The 25,216-nt window shown below is 37.4% G+C and overlaps 1 protein-coding gene across 5 annotated transcripts in view; it reads left to right on the forward strand.

The window, feature by feature from the left end:
* LEPR (leptin receptor) overlaps nt 1–25,216 on the forward strand; it is a 160,481-nt gene that overhangs the window by 95,227 nt on the left and 40,038 nt on the right. For all 5 annotated transcript variants that reach the window (XM_069593900.1, XM_069593911.1, XM_069593885.1 and 2 more), the window contains 3 exons: nt 15,118–15,326; nt 19,772–19,917; nt 24,722–24,866. In XM_069593900.1, the coding sequence (XP_069450001.1) occupies nt 15,118–15,326; nt 19,772–19,917; nt 24,722–24,866 (500 nt within the window). The remainder of the gene's footprint in view (nt 1–15,117; nt 15,327–19,771; nt 19,918–24,721; nt 24,867–25,216) is intronic.

The raw sequence follows: 25,216 nt of genomic DNA on the forward strand, positions 1-25,216 counted from the left end.
TGGTCTGTTCATCTAAATGGACCCAGAAAAATGAGAAAATTATAATATTAAATAGATTTTTTCAACTTGCTCATATGATGACTTTAGTAGATTCTTTCAACCTTCTTTTATTTTGAACTCAGGTTTCTGAAAATATCAATATAGGAAAACCTGTCCTAATTGCATACCATTTGAGAAATGTCTTGGTTTTTTTTCTTTCCACTTATTAAAAGAAATAATTTTTATTATTTTTGCCATACCATGTGGCGTGTGGGATCTTTATTCGCCAGCCGAGGATTGAACCCTGGTCCCCTGCAGTGAACGTGTGGAGTCTTAACCACTGGATTGCCAGGGAATTCCCATTTGCCACTTTATTTGTACTCTTCACTGTATAATTTGGTTAATATGTCCATTTTACCAACTCTCATATGCTGTTTCTGTCTTGAATGCTATTTTTGTGTACCTCTTTGGACAATACATCTCCAAATAATTTAAATAAGACTCTTCAGCTCAGGAGGAAGAACTGGGCCATATAACAGACGAAACCTCTATGGAAAAGGAACTCTATAATGATGATTACTATAGAAAAGTTTTTCATCAAAAGCACCTCCCCAAGGCATTAGAGAATTCACAAGAGAACTCTTTCAAATTCTTCCGTGTGTAAATAAGTTTAAAGGGAACTAAAATCTATTGTTTAAAAGGAATTTAAAGCCTTATAAATAAATCCCTTATGGGAAAGCATTGTTTGAACTCAGATATTAATGTTTGTCAGAGAATCCAAAGTAGAGCTACCACAGATATTTGCTATTTTGAAATTTTCTCTTAAACCTAGGAAGGAAATCCTCTCCTTCCTTTGTGAAGTGCCTATGAGTACATCAGACTCTGAACTGAGTATAGGGAACAGTGTTAAGCAACTCAGACTCAACCCTTGCCCTCTTGGACCTAATGGTAAAGATAAAGAACAGAAAGTTGGAAAATGCTATTGATATAATACATATGGGGACTTGCAGATGCTAGAAGTGTCTGTTTAGATTCTAAGAGGGGAGAGAAGAATGAACCAGAGAGAGTGAAGAACATTTGCAATAAAACACAGTCAAATAAAGATATTTGAGAACTTGAAATTCCCAAATGTGTGGTTGGGATGCTAGGGAATGATGAGAAATCAAGGTAGATAAATAGGCAAGGGTCATGAGGGAGTCTGGACTTTTGTAACTTCTAACGCCTCGTTTACTTTGTCTCTTCAGAATCACTCTGTCAGCATTCTTGGTGATTTCAGCACCCACCTGGATGGTCTTCAGTTTCTTGAAAGCTTTATTTTTGACTTTTCTTGTTTTCACCACATCTAGTTCACCGATTCTCATGGATCTTGCCACTGCTGATAAGCTGGATCTCTTTTATAAGTTCAGTTTCAAGGATCCTCTTCTTTGACCATCTCCCCCCCCCCCCAACCTCTCATGTTAGGCCTACTCCCTTTATTACCTCAGTCTCCTTCAGTCTAAGCCAAAGTGTTTCTACTATAATTCTCTCACAAGATCACACAGCTGTCTGGGAATCTTACTAGGGTTCACTCCATTAGATAGAAACCCATAGAGCTCTTAGGAATAAGCTCTTCCCTGCCTTCCCTTTGATTTTTGCCCAGAAGCCATTTCTTAGTTCTAGCATTGTTTGCCAGCTGGAGAGGCTGAGAATTTCACAACTCTCAAGTACTATTAAAAGTTCTTTTGTCTAATAGCCCTTTCTTAAGGAATATCTCTCCTCTTGCAGCAAGAAGAAACAAGAGGCACTTTCAACACTTGTTTGGAAATTGCCTGGAGAGAGATCACCAGTTCAGTAGGCACCTTCTATTCTGTCCACTGAACCGCAGATGTGTTACATAGCTTTCGGCCACAACATAAGGAAGATCCCATTTCCTCCAGTCACCAATCACATATTCCCCACTTCCTTTCATGTCCTCACTGGCAGTGTCCTTAAAATGTAGATATCTGCCAACAGTCTATTCAAGGTATTTCAGGCTTTCTCCACATGCATCTCCAAATATTTCTAGCCTCTCTGCATCACCTAGTTCTAAAGCCACACCCACATTTTTAGGCATTATAGCAGCACCCCACTTCCAGGTTCTGGTATCTTCCTTGGCTATCTATGCCATATAATAAATTACCCCAAATTTAGTGGCCTAAAATAAAAATCATCCATCATTTCATAGCTTCTATGGGTCCAGAACCCAGCTGCAACATCTGAAGACATCTGCCTCAATGTCTTTCACAAGGCTGCCATGCAGATGTCAGCTAGAACTGCAGTTATTTTAAGGTTCAGTTTTAGGAGGATCTGTTTGCAAGCTCACTCCCTCGGCTTCCAAGTTCTTTATTGACCGCTGGTCAGAAAGCCTTTGTCTCTCCCTGGCTTTGACAGGAGGCCTCCCTCAGTTCTTTGTCTCATGGGTTCTCCATAGAGCACATCACAATATGGCAGCTGGCTTCTCTTAGAGAGAGCCTGAGAAACTCACTGATGATCTTGCTTTTGGTTTTCACTGGGAAAATAGGAATGGGGCTATGAGTTCATGTTTTTGCTTTTCTCACCAAAATCTATCAGTCTGCCGATGTCTGTGCCTGTGCAGTTTTCCTTATCATCTTTAACTGCTAACGTGTTCCAATATAAAATGAGCCCTTTCTTCTGTGTTTTGAGTCCCATCCCCTGTTGTCACTCAAGGAATTTGTTCTTGCAATTATTCCCTCTCGTTCTTGCATCATCAAGTTTTCCTCTCAGCCAATACATATGCTGCAATAACTCTCATTTACTTTTGAATTTATGTTTTAATTGGAGTATAATTACTTTGCAATGTTTTGTTAGTTTCTGCTCTGCAGCAATGTGAATAAGCTCTAATTATAAATATACCTCCTCCCTCTTAAGCCTTCCTCCCACCTCCCCATCTCAGAGGTCATAACAGAGCACGGAGCTGAGCTCCCTGCTATATAGCAGCTTCACACTAGCTATCTCTCTTACACATGATAGTGTATTTATGTCAATGTTGTTCTCTCAATTCATCCCACCCTCGCTTTCTCCTCCTGTGTTGACAAGTCGATTCTCTATGTCTGTCTCTATTCCTGCCCTACAAATAAGTTCATCAGTATCATTTTTCTAAATTCCATATATATGCAATAATATACAATATTTATTTTTCTGTTTCTGACATACTTCACTCTGTATGACAGACTCTGCTGCTGCTGCTAAGTCGCTTCAGTTGTGTCTGACTCTGTGCGACCCCATAGACGGCAGCCCACCAGGCTCCCCCGTCCCTGGGATTCTCCAGGCAAGAACACTGGAGTGGGTTGCCATTTCCTTCTCTAATGACAGACTCTAGCATCATCTAAATCATCATATGACTCAATTTCATTCCTTTATATGGCTGAGCAAAATTCAATTTTATGTATGTATATATATATATATATATATATATATATATATGAAAGTGAAATATACACCAAATCAATAACCCCTATTTAAAACATAGATTTCCTTGATCACCAATTTCCACCAAGTAATTACCCAGTTTCACTACTGCCTCTATAGAAAACCAAGTTTTGAACTATGTGAATACAGTCTTCAGAAGTTAATATAAAAAGGTCAACAAAAGTGGCTTCTGGCCATAAGGGAATAATATATTCTGGAATTACTCCGCTACTATAAACAATTAGAAAACGTGATAAAAGAATAAACATCTATTTTCAGATAATGGACAAAGTCAAAACAGAACAGTGATTCCTGAGAGAAGGAAACAAAGCAAGTTATATATTATTAACGTTTTCTGGGGTGGAGACAACTTCCAGGACATGATACAAGGTGGGGGAACTCAAACAGAACCCTACAATATTGCTGAACTGAGGAGACAAGAGTGAAGAGTTCAGAGTAAAATGGGGCTTGATTAATGGAGCAGAATACTCAAAGCAGAGAGGTACAGAGGAATTAGCATTCAGTTCAGTTCAGTTCAGTCGCTCAGTCGAGTCTGACTCTTTGCAAACCATGGACTGCAGCACGCCAGGCCTCCTTGTCTATCACCAACTCCCAGAGTTTACTCAAACTCATTTCCATTGAGTCGGTGATGCCATTTGACCATTTCATCCTCTGTCATCCCCTTCTCCTCCTGCCTTCAATCTTTCCCAGCATCAGAGTCCTTTTAAATGAGTCAGTTCTTCACATTAGGTGGCCTAGGTATTGGAGTTTCAGGTTCAACATCAGTCCTTCCAATGAACATTCAGGACTAATTTCCTTTAGAATGGACTGTTTGGATCTCCTTGCAGTCCAAGGGAGTCTCAAGAGTCTTCTCTAACACCAAGTTCAAAGGATCAATTCTTCATCACTCAGCTTTCTTTATAGTCCAACTCTCACATCCATACATGACCACTGGAAAAACCATAGCCTTGACTAGACAGACCTTTGTTGGCAAAGTAATGTCTCTGCCTTTTAATATGCTGTCTAGGTTGCTCATAACCTTTCCTCCAAGGAGTAAGTGTCTTTTAACTTCATGGCTGTAGTCACCATCTGCAGTGATTTTGGAACCTAAAAAAATAAAGTCTCTCACTGTTTCCCCGTCTATGTGCCATGAAGTGATGGGACCAGATGCCATGATCTTAGTTTTCTGAATGTTGAGCTTTAAGCCAACTTTTTCACTCTCCTCTTTCACTTTCATCAAGTTCTTCTTCGCTTTCTGCCATAAGGGTGGTATCATCTGCATATCTGAGGTTATTGATATTTCTTCTGGCAATCTTGATTCCAGCTTGTGCTTCATCCAGCCCAATGTTTCTCATGATGTACTCTGCATTTAAGTTAATTAAGCAGGGTGACAATATACAGCCTTGATGTACTCCTTTCCCTGTTTGGAACCAGTCTGCTGTTCCGTGTCCAGTTCTGACTGTTGCTTCCTGACCTGCATACAGATTTCTCAAGAGGCAGGTCAGCTGATCTGGTATGCTCATCTCTTTCAGAATTTCCCACAGTTTGTGATGATCCACACAGTCAAAGGCTTTTGCATAGTCAATAAAGCAGAAATATATGTTTTTCTGGAACTCTCTTGCTTTTTTGGTAATCCAGCGGGTGTTGGCAATTTGGTCTCTGGTTCCTCTGCCTTTTCTAAAACCAACTTGAACATCTGGAAGTTCATGGTTCACATATTGTTGAAGCCTGGCTTGAAGAATTTTGAGCATTACTTTACTAGCATGTGATATGAGTGCAATTGTGTGGTAGTTTGAGCATTCTTTGGGATTGTCTTTTTTTGGGAGTTAGCATTAGGGTTGCCTTGATTCTTTGGCTAAATACCAGTCCATCCATGATTTTGGGAAAGAAAACTTCTTGAAAAACAAGATGCTAGAACTGTAAGCTAAGAAATTCCCGAAAATCACACAGGGCCAGGAATAATTAGTTTCTTATAATGATATTTGGAGAGTCCTAGTTGAAAGGCAAAGGAGAAAAGGAAAGATATACCCCCTTGAATGCAGAGTTTCAAAGAATAGCAAGGAGAAATAAGAAAGCCTACCTCAGTGATCAATGAAAAGGAATAGAGGAAAACAATAGAATGGGAAAGACTAGAGATCTCTTCAAGAAAATTAGAGATACCAAGGGAACATTTCATGCAAAGATGGGCACAATAAAGGACAGAAATTGTAAGAATCTAACAGAAGCAGAAGATATTAAGAAGAGGTGGCAAGAGTACAGAGAAGAACTATACAAAAAAGATCTTCATGACCCAGATAACCATGATGGCGTGATCACTCACCTCGAGCCAGACATCCTGGAATGTGAAGTCAAGTGGGCCTTAGGAAGAGTCACTATGGACAAAGCTAGTGGAGGTGATGAAATTCCAGTTGAGCTGTTTCAAATCCTAAAAGATGATGCTGTGAAAGTGATGCACTTAACATGTCAGCCAATTTGGAAAACTCAGCAGTGGCCACAGGACTGGAAAAGGTCAGTTTTCATTCCAATCCCGAAAAAGGGCAATGCCAAAGAATGTTCAAACTACTGCACAATTGCACTCATCTTACGTGGTAGCAAAGTAATGCTCAAAATTCTCCAAGCCAGGCTTCAACAGTATGTGGACCATGAACTTCCTGATGTTCAAGCTGGTTTTAGAAAAGGCAGAGGAACCAGAGATCAAATTGCCAATATCCATTGGATCATCAAAAAAGCGAGAGTTCCAGAAAAATATCGACTTCTGCTTCATTGATTACACCAAAGTCTTTGTGTCAATCACAGCAAAGTGGCAAATTCTTCAAAAGATGGGAATACCAGACCACCTTACTTGCCTCCTGAGAAATCTGTATGCAGGTCAAGAAGTAACAGGCCCGGACATGGAAGAACGGACTGTTTCCAAATTTGGAAAGGAGTATGTCAAGGCTGTATATTGTCACCCTTCTTATTTACCTCATATGCAGAGTACATCATGAGAAATGCCAGGCTGGATGAAACACAAGCTGGAATCATGATTTCTAGGAAAAATATCAGTAACCTCAGATACACAGATGACACCACCCTTATGGCAGAAAGTGAAGAAGAACTAAAGAAGCTCTTGATGAAAGTGAAAGAAGAGAGTGAAAAAGCTGATTTAAAACTCAACATTCAGAAAACCAAAGTCATGGCATCTGGTTGCATCACTTCACAGCAAATTGATGGGGAAGCAATGAAATTTCTCCATCAAACAAACTTTATTTTCTTGGGCTCCAAAATCACTGCAGATGGTGACTGAAGCCATGAAATTAAAAGATGCTTTCTCCTTGGAAGAAAAGCTATGACCAACCTAGATAGTATATTAAAAAGAAGAGACATTACTTTGCTGACAAAGGTCTGTCTAGTTAAAGCTGTGGTTTTTCCAGTAGTCATGCATGGATGTGAGATCTGGACCATAAAGAAAGCTGAGTGCTGAAGAATTGATGCTTTTGAACTGTGATGTTGGAGAAGACTCTTGAGAGTCTGTTGGACTGCAAGATCAAACCAGTCAACCCTAAAGGAAATCAGTCCTGAATATTTGTTGGAAAAACTGAAGCTGAAGCTGAAACACTAATACTTTGGCCACCTGATGTGAAGAATTGACTCAAAGGAAAGGACCCTGATGCTGGGAAAGATTGAAGGCAGGAGGAGAAAGGGATGATAGAGGATGAGATGGTTGGATGGTATCACCGACTTCATGGACATGAGTTTGAACAAGTTCAATGGAGTTGGTGATGGACAGGAAAGCCTGGCATGATGCAGTCCATAACGTTTGCAAAGAGTTGGACACGACTGAGTGACTGAACTGAACTGTTGAATACCAGCAGAAACCCCATAATATCCACTGTTTAAAATGGGTCCAGCCAGCCTGGATGAGAAGCCAATTTGGGGGAGAATTTATACATGTCTTTGTATGACTGAGTCCCTTCACTATTCATCTGAAACTATCACAGCATTATTAATAGGCTATCCCCCAATACCCAAAATAAAAAGTTGAAAAAAAAAGTGTGGCCAGATTTGTCCTAGAGTCAAGGCTGATCTACACTTCCCCCTAAAGAGCTTGAAAAGTTCACACTTAAGTCACCCAAATAACCAATTTCCAGAACAAAATTCAACATTCTCTAAGAAAAAACAGCATGATCCAACACTCAAAAATGTAATATTCACCATGTCTGGCATCCTGTGAAAAATCTACATATATGAAGGACAGGAAAAAGTAAACCCTAACCCAGAGAAAAAGAAAAAAATAGACAATAGATACAGACCCAGAAATGGCTGAGATGATAGAACCAGCAGATGGTTAGTATTAATATCCTCCATGTACTCAAGGATATAAAGAAAATATTAATATAATGAGAGAAATTGACAGTATAAAAAAGAACCAACTAAAATTTTGAGAGAAGAAAGATGCGTTATTTGTAAAGTAAACAAGTGTGCTCAGTGTTAATTGAGAAACTTTAGACAGTGTTATTTAATCAAGAAGCTGTATGCAAACCACAATGCTAGGCTCTGTGAGAAGTACTTCATTCTTTTGCTCTTACCTTTTTTCTTTTCCTTCCCCTTCCCTTTTTGCTTCCTTCTTTCCCATCAAGATGGACTCACAGATTATTATTTTATTTGATGAGCAATACAAATTATTATTTTATTTGATGAGCTATTCAGTTACTATTATTATTTATTTTTTTGCTCACACTGTCCAACATTTGCCGAGTTGGGGCTTATTTAAACTGGCTTCTGTGTCCTTTTGATGTTTTCCATCCATCTTTTTTTTTTTAATTTAAAAATAGGACTCCTTACTTTCTAACACTACAAGAAATTTCAGGTTGATTTTATGCTTTTCCTGCTCTGACACTGGAATCGGCCATTTCTCCAAGGAGCCCTGATTCCATTTTGTTGGAGAATGATGTTCACAAAGTGGTATCTGGGGGCTAGATGCTCACTGTTACTTGAGTGGCATTGTTTCTAGGCCCCCTTAGCTACAGAGTTTCTTATATGTATGCCTACACACAGTACACACACAATGTGCATAATACACATAATACTCAGCAATCTATATTTTTGTATCTCTCTGTATATACATAACAAAAAAGTGTGTGTTCATACTGATATCTCTTGTTCTAGTTCAAAACTACAGAATCTATTCTAGCAGTGCTTTTCTTTTCTTGTAACAATAGTGACTTCAGTCATGAAATTAAAGACACTTGCTCCTTGGAAGGAAAGCCATGACAAAGCTAAACAGCATATTAAAAAATAAAGACATCACTTTGCCAATAAAGGTCCAGATAGTCAAAGCTATGATTTTTCCAGTAATCATGGATGGATGTGAGAGTTGGACCATAAACAAGGCTGAGTGCTGAAGAACTGATGCCTTTGAATTGTGTTGCTGGAGAATCTCTTGAGAGTCCCTTGGACAGCAAGGAGATCAAACGAGTCAATCCTAAAGGAAAGCAACCTTGAATACTCACTGAAAGGACTGATGCTGAAACTGAAGCTCTAGTACTTTGGCTATCTGATGTGAAGAGCCAACTCATTGGAAAAGACTCAGGCTGGAAAAGATTGAGGGCAGGCAGAGAAGGTGAGCAACAGAAGATGAGATGGTTGGATGGCATCACCAACTTAATGCAGAGTCTGAACAAACTCCAGGAGACAGTGAAGGACAGAGGAGCCTGGTGTGCTGCAGTCCATGGGGTCACAAAGAGCTGGACATGACTTAGTGACTGAACAACAACAAACAAGTTTTTCTAGAAGTGAGAAATCTTGCTTCCCTTTCCAACAATATATTACCTAGTTGCTTAGTCCTAAAATACACACAAAGTAATTTTGGAATAGCTAAGCCATGCTACTGTAGGAAACAAAGAGGGGAACTAGAGTACAGTGTTTGTGTTGACTCATTTTGTCTTTGCTAATGCTGAAGGTTGCATGGTCCAAATACTGTGTGGTTAACTAGGATATCCCCTCCCCTTCCACTTCATGTGATTATGTTGTTAAGTTGAGATATATTTAGGTCCCTTTGCTTCTGTTTGTATTCATTTTTTTTTCTTCCTTCATCTCATCCTTGTTGATTTTCCATTTGTTTGGTAATATCATACAACTGACAAGTACTTTGTATTATACAGAATGCTTCTTAAATTTGTCTCCTTAATGAAATTTGTCAGCTTCTCACCTGGACCTAGTTCATGGGTCTGGACTGGGTTTGTATTTCTATCAAGTTCCAGATGCTGCTGATATTATTATTGGCTTGGGAACCATACTGTGAGAACCTCTGATCTATGACACTTACTAAAAACAGATTCCTTGGCCCCAGATATACTGAATTCCATGGAAGGTCCAGGAATCTAATTTTAACAAGGCTCCAGGTCATTTTTATGATGAAACTATCCTGGGATGCTAACCTGTTTTTTAAAATTCCTTTTGATGGGTAAAGTAGATTTTTGGGAGTAACATTTGTATAGGTTACTAGTCTTGAGTTTTAGAATGTGACTTGATTAAATTATTCACAGAAATAATGCTAAATTTTCCAGTTCATTTAATGGTTCACCAACTATGTTTTGCTCTCAGTTTATGTCACAGTAAAGAACACTCATTTGGTGTTACTCCTATAATAATGTAATATAGATCTTTCTTAGAGAAGTTTTAAAATATTGATAGAAAATTTTTTGGGGGGAATAAGTAACATGACCAAAGGTCAGAGGATAGAATGTGCTTTCTATAAACCACTGTGACTAAAAGATGAAATTTCAGTACTAATTATATATCTAGCTTCTGAGTAGAAATATTGCCCGAATTGTGAAATTTGCAAAGAAATCAAATTTTAAATTATTTGACAACTTTTTTAAAAATTATTTTCACTTGCAAATATAGTTTACTCATATATAGAGGGATTAAATAAATAGTGGCACTAAATTTACATGTGTGAGTACTGGCAATGCATAAAATATTTTGCTGAATAAACATTTTTCAAGAATGTCAGGAATTCTTAAGTTTTGGTTATTTTAAGCCAATGTATTGCTTTCTTATTTTAAAAATTTGATCACTATTTTGATTTACACTACTTTGAAATTTTGATAATTTCAAAGTACTATCAAAATTTTAAAGTACCTTCTTTGAAATATTTTTTTTTATTTATTTTTGGCTGTACTGGGTCTTCCCTGCTATGTGTGGGCTTTCTCTAGTTCTGGTGATTATTTATTTTATGTTTGGCTGTACTGGATCTTTGCTGCTATGTGTGCACTTTCTCTATTTCTGGTGATTATTTATTTTACTTTTGGCAGTACTAGGTCTTTGCTGCTATGTGTGGGCTTTCTCTAGTTCTGGTGATTATTTATTTTATGTTTGGCTATACCAGGTCTTTGCCACTATGTGTGGGCTTTCTCTAGTTGTGGTGATGAAGGCCTCTCTTGTAGATCATGGGCTCTAGAGCATGAGGGCTTCAGTAGTTGTGGCACACGGACTTAGTTGCCCCATGGGATGTAGAATCTTCCCAGATCGGGGATTGAACCCGTCCCCTACATTGGCAGGTGTATTCTTAACCACTCGACCACCAGGGAAGTCCTTGAAGTATCATTTGATGTATGTAAATACTTAAAACTTTAAAAAATCTTTTGGAAGGTAAAAGAAGTTCTTATGCTTACTTTGACAAGTAACAAGGCTGTATAGTCCAGATTTCACACAAACTTGGAAAAACTTCTGCTCTAATAAATGTGAGAAATATCTAGTGTTTTCCTCAAGGGAAAAATAATTCAAAATAATTCTGTAATTTTCTAATTTTGTGGATTTTTGAAATATTAACAATTCAGATTATAATTATTCTTTAGTTATGGCCATTAGAATCTTTACTAATCCCTCAAGTAAAATGATAATGGTAACAGTGAACTTATCTTTGATTATAAGGCATCTTGGATGTAATGAATTGAGTACTGAACATGGAAGCGTGAGACTTAAGATGAATTCCACTCCATGTTCTCCCTGAGCCTCAGTTTTTTGCTTGTAAAATAGGTGATATTAGTTCCCTCATAAAGTAGTTTGAAAAATTGAAGTAGATAGTTATCCTCAAGGTGTTTTGTGTGCATTATAGATATGCTAAATAGTGAAATTTGATGGTATATTTAATGTGGCTTCTATATTTTGTATCCTTTTTTCATCAAGTAGTCACCAGTTCAGTTCAGTCGCCCAGTCGAGTCCGACTCTTTATGACCCCATGGACTGCAGCACACCAGGCCTCCCTGTCCATCACCAGCTCCCGGAGTTTACTCAAACTCATGTCCATTGAGTCGGTGTTGCCATCCAACCATCTCATTCTCTGTTGTCCCCTTCTCCTCCCGCCTTCAATCTTTCCCAGCATCAGGGTCTTTTCAAATGAATCAGGTGGTCAAAGTATTGGAGTTTCAGCTTCAACATCGGTCCTTCCAATGAATATTCAGGACTGATTTCCTTCAGGATGGACTGGTTGGATCTCCTTGCAGTCCAAGGGACTCTCAAGAGTCTTCTCCAACACCACAATTCAAAAGCATCTGTTCTTCAGCACTCAGCTTTCTTTATAGTCAAATTCTCACATCCATACATGACCACTGGAAAAACCATAGCCTTGACTAAACAGACCTTTGTTGGCTAAGTAATGTCTCTGTTTTTTAATATGCTGTCTAGGTAGGTCAAAACTTTTCTTCCAAGGAGTAAGCATCTTTTAACTTCATGGCTGCAGTCACCATCTGCAGTGATTTTGGAGCCCCCCAAAATAAAGTCAGCCACTGTTTCCCCATCTATTCACCATGAAGTGGTGGGACCAGATGCCATGATCTTCGTTTTCTGAATGTTGAGCTTTAAGCCAATTTTTTTACTCTCCTCTTTCACTTTCATCAAGAGGCTCTTTAGTTCTTCTTCACTTTCTGCCATAAGGGTGGTGTCATCTGTGTATCTGAGGTTATTGATATTTCTCCCGGCAATCTTGATTCCAGCTTGTGCTTCATCCAGCCCAGCGTGTCTCATGATGTACTCTGCATATAAGTTAAATAAGCAGGGTGACGATACACAGCCTTGACGTACTCCTTTTCCTATTTGGAACCAGTCTGTTGTTCCATGTCCAGTTCTAACTGTTGCCTCCTGACCTGCATACAGATTTCTCAAGTGGCAGGTCAGGTGGTCTGGTATACTGGTAGTTAGCAGTAGGGAGTATGAAATGTTTTCAGCCTGTAGCTGGGATAGAAAATCTTTTTTTTTAAAGGTGAAGATAATAAATATTTTAGGCTTTAGTCTCCATTCTCTTTGTATCACAACCTTGTAGTCATAGTTACTAATGAATGAATTAGTAAATGAATGAGCATGACTGTGTTTATGGACACTGAAATGTGAATTTTATATAATTTCCATGATTGTGGGATATTCTTCCTTCTTTTTTTAAACCAGTAGATAATGTAAGAAATAATTCTTAGCTCATAGGCTGTACAAAAGCAATTGTATTTGGCTTGTGGGATACAGTTTCCTCACCCCTGAGTTTCATGAAGGGGTTATCTGTTGGAGTGATTTGGGAAATTACTTTGTGGAGATTTTTACTAAAAACCCTACAAATTATGAAATACTATGATACATATTATATAGTACATGTATTCTATAACACATAATAATTATATATCATTATTATGAATATATACTATGCATATTTTTGTGTATACTGAAATGATAAAGTAAATGAAAATGAGATTGATTAAATAGAACACAGAAGTGAAGTGTTAGAGAAACCACAGAGTTAATCTCTTTGGGAATCAGCCCTATTCTATAAATATTCACTGTATTTAGAAAAAAATGACGTTGGTGAGACCATCTAAAGTAAGAGTATAAGTCTAACTTTTCTTTTTGCTTTAAAAAAGAAAAAAATCACCAGAATTTCCTCTTAAAAATTATTAGTGGGAAATATGTTTTCTGTTCAGTTCTTTTTTGCCTTAAAATTTGGAAGTTTTTCAGTTAAAGCATAATACAAGCTGCAAGCATATTTCTGACATAAAATACTGCAATTTATTTAATTTGTTCCATACTCTTTTGATAAAAGCTTTTATTTTAATATTTGAAAAACACATAAAAGCCATATTGTGATATTTTTAAAAATCACATTTTGTTGGAATTGTTTAAAGGTTTAGGTGAAGTTGAAAGTGCTAAGTCATTCTACCTTCAGTTCAAAATGGAATTTTATGAGTGTATAGCATTTTGAAGTTTTCAAAAACACTTTTTTTGGCACAGTATTTTTATTTTAAGGTAAAGTTTGCATATAATAAAATGCACCTTAAATATAAGGTTGATGAATTTTGAGAAGTATGCTCACCTATGTAACCAATATCTAAATCAAATACATTGCATTTCTCTGATAATTAATGATGTTGAGCACCTTTTCGTGTGTTTTTTGGCCATGTGTATGTCTTCTTTGGAGAAATGTCTGTCTAGATCTTCTTTCCATTTTTTGATTGACCCTTTTGTTATCTTTTTATCTTTCATAGTATCTTTCAAAGAACAGAAGTTTTTAATATTGATAAAAATCAAATTATCAATTTGTCATTTTGTGACTTGTGCTTTTGTGTTACATCTAAGAAATTATTATTTAAAACAAGGTCACAAATTTTTTTCTCACATTTTTTTCTGATTCATAGCTTTAACTTCTGCATTTAGATTAATGATTTATTTTGAATTAATATTTGAATCTTATGTGATGTGTGGAGTAAAGTTGAATTTTTGTGTGGAGGGGAGTGTATAGATATCCCACTGTTTCAGCACAATTTATTGGAAAGATTACTCTTTCTCCACAGAATTGCTTTTGCACCTTTGTAGAAAATTGAGTGTCCATATAGGTGTTGGTTTCTTCTGTTCCATTAATCTATTTTTTTCTCTTTACGTTCATACTCCTTTGGCTTGATTATTGTAGCTTATTAGCTGTGACTTCTTGTTTTATTATTTTAGCGGTGGTTTTAGGATTTAGAATATAGGTCTTTAACTTAATATAGCCGAACTGATGTTATACCTCCAACTGACATTTCACCACTACATGTATAGTGGAAGAAATTTATAGTTGTATATTTACACATCTCCCCTTTCCCCAAGTTTGGTGTTAATGTCATACATTTTATTTTTACTTATGTTATAAACCCCACACTTTATGGTTATTATTTTTGCTTTAATCAGTCAATAAATATTTATTCTTTAAATTAAATGTCATTTCTTTGTGTGGAACCAGACTTCTATTTGCTATCATTTTCTTTTTGTCTGAAGGACTTCCTTCAGCACTTTTTTTTCTAAAGGAAGTTTTTGCAAGTTTGATTGATGATAAATTCTTTCCATTTTGGTGTGTCTGTAAAAAGCCTTTATTACATGTTTATTTTGAAAGTTATTTTTATTGAATATAGGATTTTAAAATCACAATTTTTCTTTCAGTGCTTCACTGTTGCCTCATTGTCTTCTTGCTTGTATTATTTCTAACTTGCTTTATTGGTTCTAACATATTGATTGCTAACTTGTTTTAACCCTTATCTTTGTGTCTCTGTTATAATGTAGCTTTTTTCCCCCAGAAGCTCTTTAAGCTGGGTGTGCAGAACAGTTTACTTCCATTTGGATTTTGTGTCCTATATTTTAAACACATCTAGTGCTTTCGCATCTATGTTAATACTTAGCTCTTCTTTTCTCATATAGGCTTGACCTATTAGAAGAGTCACCTCTGCTCCCCGAGAAAGGCAGTTTTCAGATTGTTCAGTGCAACTGCAGTTTTAATGAATGTTGTGAATGTCATGTGCCTGTGCCAACAGCCAAACTCAATAACACCCTTCTTATGTATTTGAAAATCACATCTGGTGGAGTAATTTTTCACTCACCTCCAATGTCAGCTCAGCCCATTAATGTTGGTAAGTTGTGCCTAAGAAAGATAATATCTTTAAACATCAGTCATTCAAACAGGCTGAAAATTGTTTACAAGATGTTTCATTAGCTTATCTCACTTTGACTGACACTGTAAGGATGATAAGTGTAGCCCTAAGGGGTATTAAAAGCAGCTTCTAGAATGATTTAACAACAGTATAGATATTTCTGCAATTGTAACAAATTCATTTTGAAAACAGTTTGATTTCTTTAAATCCTAGGTCAGTCTAATGGATATGTTTTGTTTGGTTATGACTTTTTCACATCTCAGATAACTATTTCTGAAAATGATTAAAAGCTCTTTTTTACCTGACTTTATGCCTTCAATAAATATTTTTTAGAGACTCGTGGGTATCAGTCACTGATCTAGGAGCTGGGGGAAGCAATGGTGAGTGAGACAAAGTTCCTGCCTCGCAGAGCAGGGGCAGACAATATTGGGCAGAGAAAAACAATGAAAACATAAGCAAACTAATTGGCTGTACAAATCTGATTAGAAGAAAAACTTATATAATAGACAAGTGCCCACATTATTAGTGCAAAGATTCCCCAGATTTCTTTGATTAACTTAATATATAATTATAAATATTCAGTGTATTCAGTTATATTATTGAATGTGAATAATATAGATGAATGTTAAATTATTAATTTATTAACTCAGTTTTGTGTGTATGTGTTAAACTATATGTTACATATGATACATAATTTAATAGTGTTACTGTTTTACATTTCCTGAAATAATTATTGCAAATTCTTTATGTGCTTCTCTGCATCATTGTTTTTGCCATCACTGGAACCACTTTTTCAGATATCTGACACCATATTCCTTACAACTTCATCCTCACTTCTTTTCAAGTACTAAGGGTACAGCATTTTTTGAATCTATCTATGCTATCATATTTAACATTAGGACTTTTAAATAACTTGTCTTTTAGGGATATATTTGTGATTTCCACGTGATTACTATGATATCCAAGAAATTCAGTCATGATGTTATACCATAAGGAAAAAACAAAAAAAAATCTATAACATGTCATCATCTTCTCTTTTTAAAACCAGTTCTATCAAGTGATTTTTTAGAAGTATTTAGAGCCAACATTGAATTGTTTTTAAAAATAAAGTAGTTAAGATAAGGTGCTGTGATAGACTTTATAAGAAACTTTAAAAATTTTGTCTTATTTCAGATAATTTTGGGGGAAAAAAATCTCTTTTTTTTTGTATTTGAGTATATGTGATTAAGATCTCAAAATTGAAAGAAATAAAACAAATTGTATGATAGAGAATTTCAGGTGTAGGGGTCTATTATTTCAGCTATGGAAGTCCTCTTTTAGGAAATAGCATTTAAACTGAAAGAAAAAGAGATAACTATGCAAAAATTCCAGAACAAAAGGTGCTCTGAGCAGGAAGAACAGCACTCACAAAATTCCTGGGAGAGAATGAGCTCAGAATTTGGAAGAACCAAAGACAAGAGCCTTTTGCTTGGAGTAATTAAGGTAGGAGAACATTCAGAGATGTGGTTAGAGAGTCATCTGCATCCAGGTCATACCACAGGCTATGGTTACAAAGTTTGGATTTTATTCTAATTGCAGTGTAAGCTTTTGTACCAGGAGAGTGATGTGATCAGACGTGAGAGTGTGTGTGTGTGGGCACACGCAAGCACACATGCATGCTCATGCACATGTTTAAAATGTATGCTCTATTGAAGAAATAAACTTATGGGGAAGTGAAAAGGATACTTGCAAGAATGGGAGGAGTCAGATAGGCAGCTGCTAGAGTTGTCCAGTTGGCTTGGGGTTGTTATAGTGGAGAAGTAAAGAAATGTTCAGGCTTGGGATCTATTAGGAGATGGTGCTTCCCTTATACTCAGTTGGTAAAGAATCTGCCTGCAATGCAGGAGACCCCAGTTCAATTACTGGGTTGGGAAGATCCACTGGAGAAGGGATAGGCTACCCACTCCAGTATTCTTGGGCTTCCCTTGTGGCTCAGCTGGTAAAGGGTCTGCCTGCAATGCTGGAGACCTGGATTCAATCCCTGGGTTGGGAAGATCCCCTGGAGAAGGGAAAGGCTAGCCACTCCAGTATTGTGGTCTGGAGAATTCCATAGACTGTATAATGCATGAGGTTGCAAAGAGTCGGACACGACTGAGCGACTTTCACTTTCACTTTTCAGGAGATGGTGCAGACTGAAGTGGATTGGGTATGGAGTGTGAAGGACAGAGAGGAGTCAAGGGTGACACTTAGGCTTGGACCTGGTTAGTAGCAGAATAGTGTTACCAAATGGGGATATTGAAGATAATTAGGTGTGTGATGAATTATATTTGAGATGCTTATTAGAAATCAAAGAGATGTTGAGTAGGTAGTTAGATATATGATTCTAGAGTTCAGGGGAGATATATATTTGGGAGTCTTCAGCATCAGATGTTTATGGGATTGTATGAGGTCATGCATTTAGAGTCCAGTGAGAGAAAGACTGAGAGGCAATTAGAGAGAAGAGGAGTAAAGGAATGTGACGGCTGGAAACCAGATGGACAAAGTATTTCTACTTGTCCGCTACTCACAGAATAAGCAGTTGGGACACTGCTGAGAGATGGAGCAAAATGAATCAGACAGTTGACATTGGATTCAGCAAAGAGTAGTAAACTTGGTAAGAGCAGTTTCAGTGGACTAGCAAGAAGGAAGGCCTGATCAGAATAGATTGGTTAGGAAAATGGGATGCAAAATGGAGAGTAAGTAATGCCAGCTCTTTGGAGGAATTTTCCCCTGAAAGAAGCCAGTATGTGTGGTCTGGGACTGAGTACCTAGGGGATCCAGGGAAAGATTTATTTTTAGATTTCTAATACAAAGGGATATGTGTATGCATATAAGAAATGTAAAATAGTTTATAATTTTATGATTTCACTTCTGTTTGGTGTCTGTTTTGTTTTCTATCTGTTTGGTCATGAATTTCACCTGTTACTTCTAGACTTTAGAGTTTAGCCATTCCTGCTTTAAAGTAACTAAAAGTTGTAGTATGTTGCAGAGAGTAAAACTTCATTCATTTTGACTTGAGGAAAAGGAAAAAACTATGACTGAATTCTTGAAATTATGAAATGTGGAAAATATTAATGTGCTATTATTTTTTGAAAATAAAATACACATCAGTAAATATTTCAATATAATGATTTCTATGTTTATGAGTAATTCTTGTTAATCATAAAAATCTTGAAAGCATAGAGATGCACACAGAAGAAAAATGTATCATTTATTTTCTATTATTTTTCCATTTTTTTCTATTTTAATGCATATTTACACATATCCTTTTATTTGTTCAAATTTTAATGAATTCAAGTAAATAGGCTGCTTAATGGACTTCCCTTTAAGCCCATTAAGATGGCTCAGATGGTAAAGAATCTGCAGTGTAGGGAGACCTGGTTCGATCCCTGGGTTGGGAAGATCCCCTGGAGAAAGGAATGGCTACCCACTCCAGTATTCTGGCCTGGAGAATTCCAGGGACTGTATAGTCCATGGGGTCACAAAGAGTTGGACACGACTGAGCGACTAACACTTTCACTTTCACATTGCTTAATAAACTTTCAAAACTAGCAATATTAAACTTTTTCAACATTCTTCTCTAATATGATTCTAATGACTATAGATTACTTTTAAGGGTATGAACTATTATTTGTTCAATCAGTTCTTTATTGTAAGATGTTTGTGTTGTTTCTACAGATGATTTAAAGTTTGTTGTATGTTTTAAACTCCACAGACATAAATCTCCACACATGTATATACACAAATGCATATGCATACATAAAACACATAGACAAATAAACTCAGAAATTAGATGCTCCTTAGTTTAAATACACCATTAGGATAAGAACTCTATCTGCATTTCTGGTGACAAACCAACTCCTGCTAATGTTGTGTTTACTGCATGTAAATTGTGTATGCTATGGGTTATTTGAGTGGGTATGCCTTGATCTGTTGAACTTGAAAATTAATGTTTACTGTTTTATGTACAGATTTACATGAATCTGCATGCTTATATGCATTGATTTTTGCATACAGAATTTATATGCATTTTCCAAGTAGTGCTCTGCAAAACGCTTTTTCTCCTTGTCATTCACTAAAACAGTGGGTTTCATCAAGGGAGGCTTCAAATAAGTGTGGGAAAAGCTAGGTTCAATAAAGTTAAGCAGGGTTTTTTTTTATAGCAGGAATTCACATTTGTCAAAATAACATAATTTTCTGATTTATAGTTTTTACCAAGTAGGGAGAAGGAAACGAAAATACATGGATTGCTATGGTAAGTTATAGTAGTAGAATATTTTGGTTCTGTAATTAGCCTTTGGATAAGGACTCCTTAAAGAATAGAATATGCTAAAAATTCATTTTGACTTCGTTTTATGATTATCATGAAAATAACTTGACTTAAAAGTGTTCTCTTTTTTCTTAAGTGAAGCCTGATCCACCATTAGGTTTGCATATGGAAATCACAGACACCGGTAGTTTAAAGATTTCCTGGTCCAGCCCAACATTGGTACCATTTCAACTTCAATATCAAGTGAAATATTCAGAGAATTCTACAAAAAATATGAAAAAAGTAAGTATATTTTAGTAAATAAAAAGAAAAGTTGAGAAGCAATTAAAGAAAAGGTGAGATGCCCTCCAAGTCCCATAGAAAATGCCTCTGCCTATCAAGTGTGTATACTGTTTTTGAGGAGATTCAGTCACTCTTCAATATCATACATTCAAGCTTTCATTCAAGATCAGCAAAAGAAATGAGTATGTATGCAAGATTTCTGCATCTTCTATAAAATGATTTTAGAAAAGTTGTTCAGTGTTACTAAATATCTCTTACATGTGGATCTGTGTTATATTTTGATAAGCCTGACAAATTTCTCCTAGAATTAAAGTTCCTTTTCCAAAAGCTTAGTATATTAAATTAATTCTCTTTTTTCTCCCCCTTTCTCTCCTTCTCCATCTCATTAACACAGACACATACACACACACACACACACACACACACACACACACACACACGACGAATGACTACAAGAAGTCCAGATACAGAACTATTGAATTCATAATCATAGTATTTTCACTTAAAGACCTTCTCTGGCTTTTGATTTTACATGCCATCCTTATTTTTTCTTATTACTCAATATATTTGTTTACATGCAGTCCATGCATTTATACAGTATAGTCTGTCAAATCCTTTTTTCAGAAAGTATTTTGCACCCAGTAGGTGCCAAGAACTCAGGACACACTAGTAGAACAGGAAACACAAGTGGTAGAGGATGGGTTGTATTATTAATTAGAGGGAGGGGAAGATCTCTTTAAGAAAGTGATATTTGAGCAGGGATTTGAAGGAGGTGGTGATGCAGGGAAATTAGGGTCTAAATAGAGGAGATAGCAATTTAGAGGACCTTAGTTGGATGGGAAGTTGAGTGAGGTTAACAGCAGTAGTGGAGGGGTAGGAGAGAAGGAGGAGTCGTGAAGAGCCTCATGGCTCATAACTTTGGCATTTTAATTTGTAAAACTAATTGTTTTATAACTTAGAGGTTAAAACTCATCTTTTTATATCTGGGCTAATTTTCTAAGACTTGCAATTTAGTCACTCAGTTGTGTCTGACTCTTTGTGACCCCATGGACTACAGCATGCCAGGCCTCCCTGTCCATCATCAACTCCTGGAGCTTGATCAAATACATGTCCATCAAGTCGGTGGTGCCATCCAACCATCTCATACTCTGTCATCCTTGTCTCCTCCTGCCTTCAATCTTTCCCAGAATCAGGGTGTTTTCCAGTGAGTCAACTCTTCACATGAGGTGGCCAAAGCATTGGAGTTTCAGCGTCAGCATCAGTTCTTCCAATGAATATTTAGGACTGATTTCCTTTAGGATTGACTGGCTGAATCTCCTTGCAGTCCAAGGGACGCTCAAGAGTCTCCTCCAACACCATAGTTCAAAAGCATCAATTCTTCAGCGCTTAGCTTTCTTTATAGTCCAACTCTCACATCCATATATGACTACTGGAAAAACCACAGGTTTGACTAGATGGACATTCGTCTGCAATGTAATGTCTTTCCTTTTCAATATGCTGTCTAGGTTGGTCATAGCTTTTCTTCCAGGGAAAGCTATGTCTTTTAATTTCATGGCTGTAGTCACCATCTGCAGTGATTTGAAGCCCCCCAAAATAAAGTCTCTTACTATTTCCATTTTTTCCCCATCTATTTGCCATGAAGTGATGGGACCAGATGCCATGATCTTAGTTTTCTCAACATTGAGCTTTAAGCCAACTTTTTCACTCTTCTCTTTCACTTTCATCAAGAGGCTTGTTAGTTCTTCTTCACCTTCTGCCGTAAGGGTAGCATCCTCTTCATATCTGAGGTTATTGATATTTCTCCTGGCAGTCTTGATTCCAGCTTGTGCTTCTTCCAGCACTGCATTTTGCATGATGTACTCTGCACATAAGTTAAATAAGCAGGGTGACAGTATACAGCCTTGACATATTCTTTGCCGTATTTGGAACCAGTCTGTTGTTCCATGTCCATTTCTAACTGCTGCTTCTTGACCTGCATACAGCTTTCTCAGGAGGCAGGTAGGGTGGTCTGGTATTCCCATCTCTTGAAGAATTTTCCAGTTCGTTGTGATCCACACAGTCAAAGGCTTTGGCATAGTCAATAAAGCAGAAGTAGTGTTTTTTTGAAACTCTCTTGCTTTTTCAATGATCCAACAGATGTTGGCAATTTGATCTCTGGTTCCTCTGCCCTTTCTGAATCCAGCTTGAACATCTGGGAGTTCACGGTTCACATACTGTTGAAGCCTGGCTTGGAGAATTTTGAGCATTACTTTGCTAGTGTGTGAGATGAGTGCAATTGTGCAATAGTTTGAACATTCTTGACATTGCCCTTCTTTAGGATTGGAATGAAAATTGACCTTTTCCAGTCCTTTTCCAGCAGTGGCCACTGCTGAGTTTTCCAAATTTGCTGGCATATTGAATGTAGCACTTTAACGACATCATCTTTTAGGATTTGAAACAGCTCAACTAGAATTCCACCACCTCCGCTAGGTTTGTTTGTAGTGATGCTTCCTAATGCCACTTGACTTCAGGATATTAAATGTAGGCGATCTGATATTGTTTAATGTATTGCTGAGGCTTTTTGCCATTTTTAGTCTGTGTTGCCCCACAGTCGAATGGGCCAGGAAGTTCAATAATTTTGAAATACCTCATTGGTTGTTTTATGAAGTTGTATCTCTTAGATGTTTTCACTCTGGTTTGTAAACTGTATTTTGTTTGACTATAGCTGATCATCATGGAGAAGGAAATGGCAACCCACTCCAGTATTTTTGCCGAGAGAATTCCATGGACAGAGGAGCCTGGTAGGCTCCAGTCCATGGAGTTGCAAAGAGTCGGAACGACTGAGCAATTAACCCACACAGCTGATTATTAGACCAGGATTCTTAAAATTATTCATGCCCTCCTTCTGTGACCCATTGCTCTAGGAAGGTTTATAGCTCTGTGCCTACCCTGTGCATCATCTTTTTAAAAAATATTTACTTATTTATTTGGCTGCATCAGATCTTAACTGTAGCACGCAGGATCTTTGCTGTGTCATGCGGGATGTTGCCGGGGTCTAGCCCTGGTGAATCCAGGGTAATTCGAAGGGGAGACGGAATTGGTGTCCAAGGAAAAAATTTTATTACAGATATAAAGAGAGATTAGAAAGGAACAGTGTAGTAAGAAGATTAGTGGAGAAAAAGAGGCTGAATAACTTGGTTTACATGGAATACCAATCACCACCTACATAGGCCACAGGCGTCTTTCCATTCTGCCAAAGGAGAGGAGGCACTGAGGCCTCCCCAGTCCGATCTTAGAAGCCCAGGCAAAATTAGCAGGCTTGGTGAGCACCCACATTCCAGATGGGAATTCAGCCAGAAGGGGAAAGAAAGAACGACACGGGGGAATCAGTCTTTCTGGAAACTGATCCCATTTCTTTATTTTTCAGGTTTGCTTATATACTTTTTGTTATACATAGGGATGAATACAGAGGTCACGCGGGGGTCAGCAGACCTGACCCTTGTCAAAATCAGGTGCTTCATATAAATGTATACAAAGGTCTTATGGGTTTTACATCATCTTCTGGCCATGAGGCCTGCTGACGTTTTATGGCCCTTTCTGATAACGGTCAGTCAACCAGAAAACTTATTTTTTACAGGGGTGATTTTTTCTTAAACCAAGCGCCACCCTCCAAATAAAGTTGCATTTCTATAGGGTGAGAGTGTAGTGGGTTACAATCAAGAAAGGAATTTACTTAGCCTAAGGTTTAACATGATTAATCTTAAAGGTTAATACTTATTTCTCCTATATGCTAGTTATATTCATTATAAGGGCAGGGAATATGGAGATTTAGCAGCAAATATTGGCTCAACAAATGAAAAACCCTTCACCAATATAATTTCTAATCAACCCACTAATACTATACTAATAATTTTGTAACTTCTCAAAAGAGTCTGCATTTAGAAAGTTTTAAAGCATCTCGTGCCTCTCACGGTTGGGAGGCTGCAAACAATCACATGTGGCTGGACGAACCTGCTCAGGAAGGCTAGAGAACCTTAAGAAGAGTTTGTAAGTTGAAACACTCTTGTCACACCCAGGAATTTTTATTAACTGGAGCTGCAAGTTAACTCCTTCTCCGAGAGAGGTGGTGGGGATCAGCCCCCTGTAAAGTCAGAGGTATAGGTGAGAGCATAAAACAGTAAAGTAGGTAGACTCTGGTTTGGGGGGTAGATGCTCGGGAACAGGGGGTTTCCTGAGGCTCGATCCCGCATGCCTTTGCGTATGCCGAAGCCTCCTTCCTCATGACCTTTGCCATGGGTGGAATTCCTCACGCTGGCTCCCGGCAGGATCTTTCATTGTGCTGTGTGGATTTAGTTGCTCCATAGAATGTGGGATCTTAGTTCCCCCACCAAGGATCAGACCTGTGTCCCCTGCATTGCAGGCAGCTTCTTAACCACTGGATGATCAAGGATGTCCCTCTGTGCATTGTAGTCTATTAATATCTTGTATGTTATTGATGTCAGCAAAAGCTTGAAGCTTCCCACTGATTTTAGCTGTTCCTCAAAGTTTGAAAAGTCAGTATTTATTATCATTCAGTTAAAAATATATGCTGATTATCACTGTGATTTTTTTCCCTTGAATTTACAGGCTTTTAAAAATACTATTGACTAATGTCAGTCAAACATTTGTTACTGGGTTATTGATCTCTCTTAAATTCCACTGTCGCCAGCTAACTCCTCCGTAAGATTTTAATTCTTTGAAATTTGTAGAGACCTGGTTGTAATCAATTTTGGTAAGGGTTTCACATCAACCTGATGCTCTGATGTTTTCAAATGATATTTAACAGGCTGATGAGATTGTCACAGCTACGTCTCTGCTAGTAGACAGTGTGCTTCCTGGGTCTTCATATGATGTGCAGGTGAGGAGCAAGAGATTGGATGGCCTAGGAATCTGGAGTGACTGGAGCGCCCTTCTTACCTTTACTACACAAGGTAAGTTTTGTAAGAGTCACCTCTGTTCACAGAGGAGTATGATTCCTGAATTGCCTTTGGCATATTATACTTGTCTTAAATTTTGTGGTGGTAACTCAAAAGGAGGAACACCATATTAACTTCTAATTTAAACTTCGAGCAAGGTAATCCTTTAGTGAAAAGTTGTCTGAGAGCGCCCTCATTTATGTGCAGCCATAGCAATATCTTGCTGAATTACTCTTTCTTACTCAGAAGACAGAGTTGATATAAAAGTTCCAAATTTACAAATTTAGAACACTGCTTGTACTGATGTTTCCTGAATTTACACTTGAAAATCAGATATATTTATTTGGTATACTTTTTAAATATTA

Source organism: Ovis canadensis, chromosome 1 (assembly GCF_042477335.2).
Source record: "Ovis canadensis isolate MfBH-ARS-UI-01 breed Bighorn chromosome 1, ARS-UI_OviCan_v2, whole genome shotgun sequence".
In the NCBI taxonomy this organism is placed as follows: Eukaryota; Metazoa; Chordata; class Mammalia; order Artiodactyla; family Bovidae; genus Ovis; species Ovis canadensis.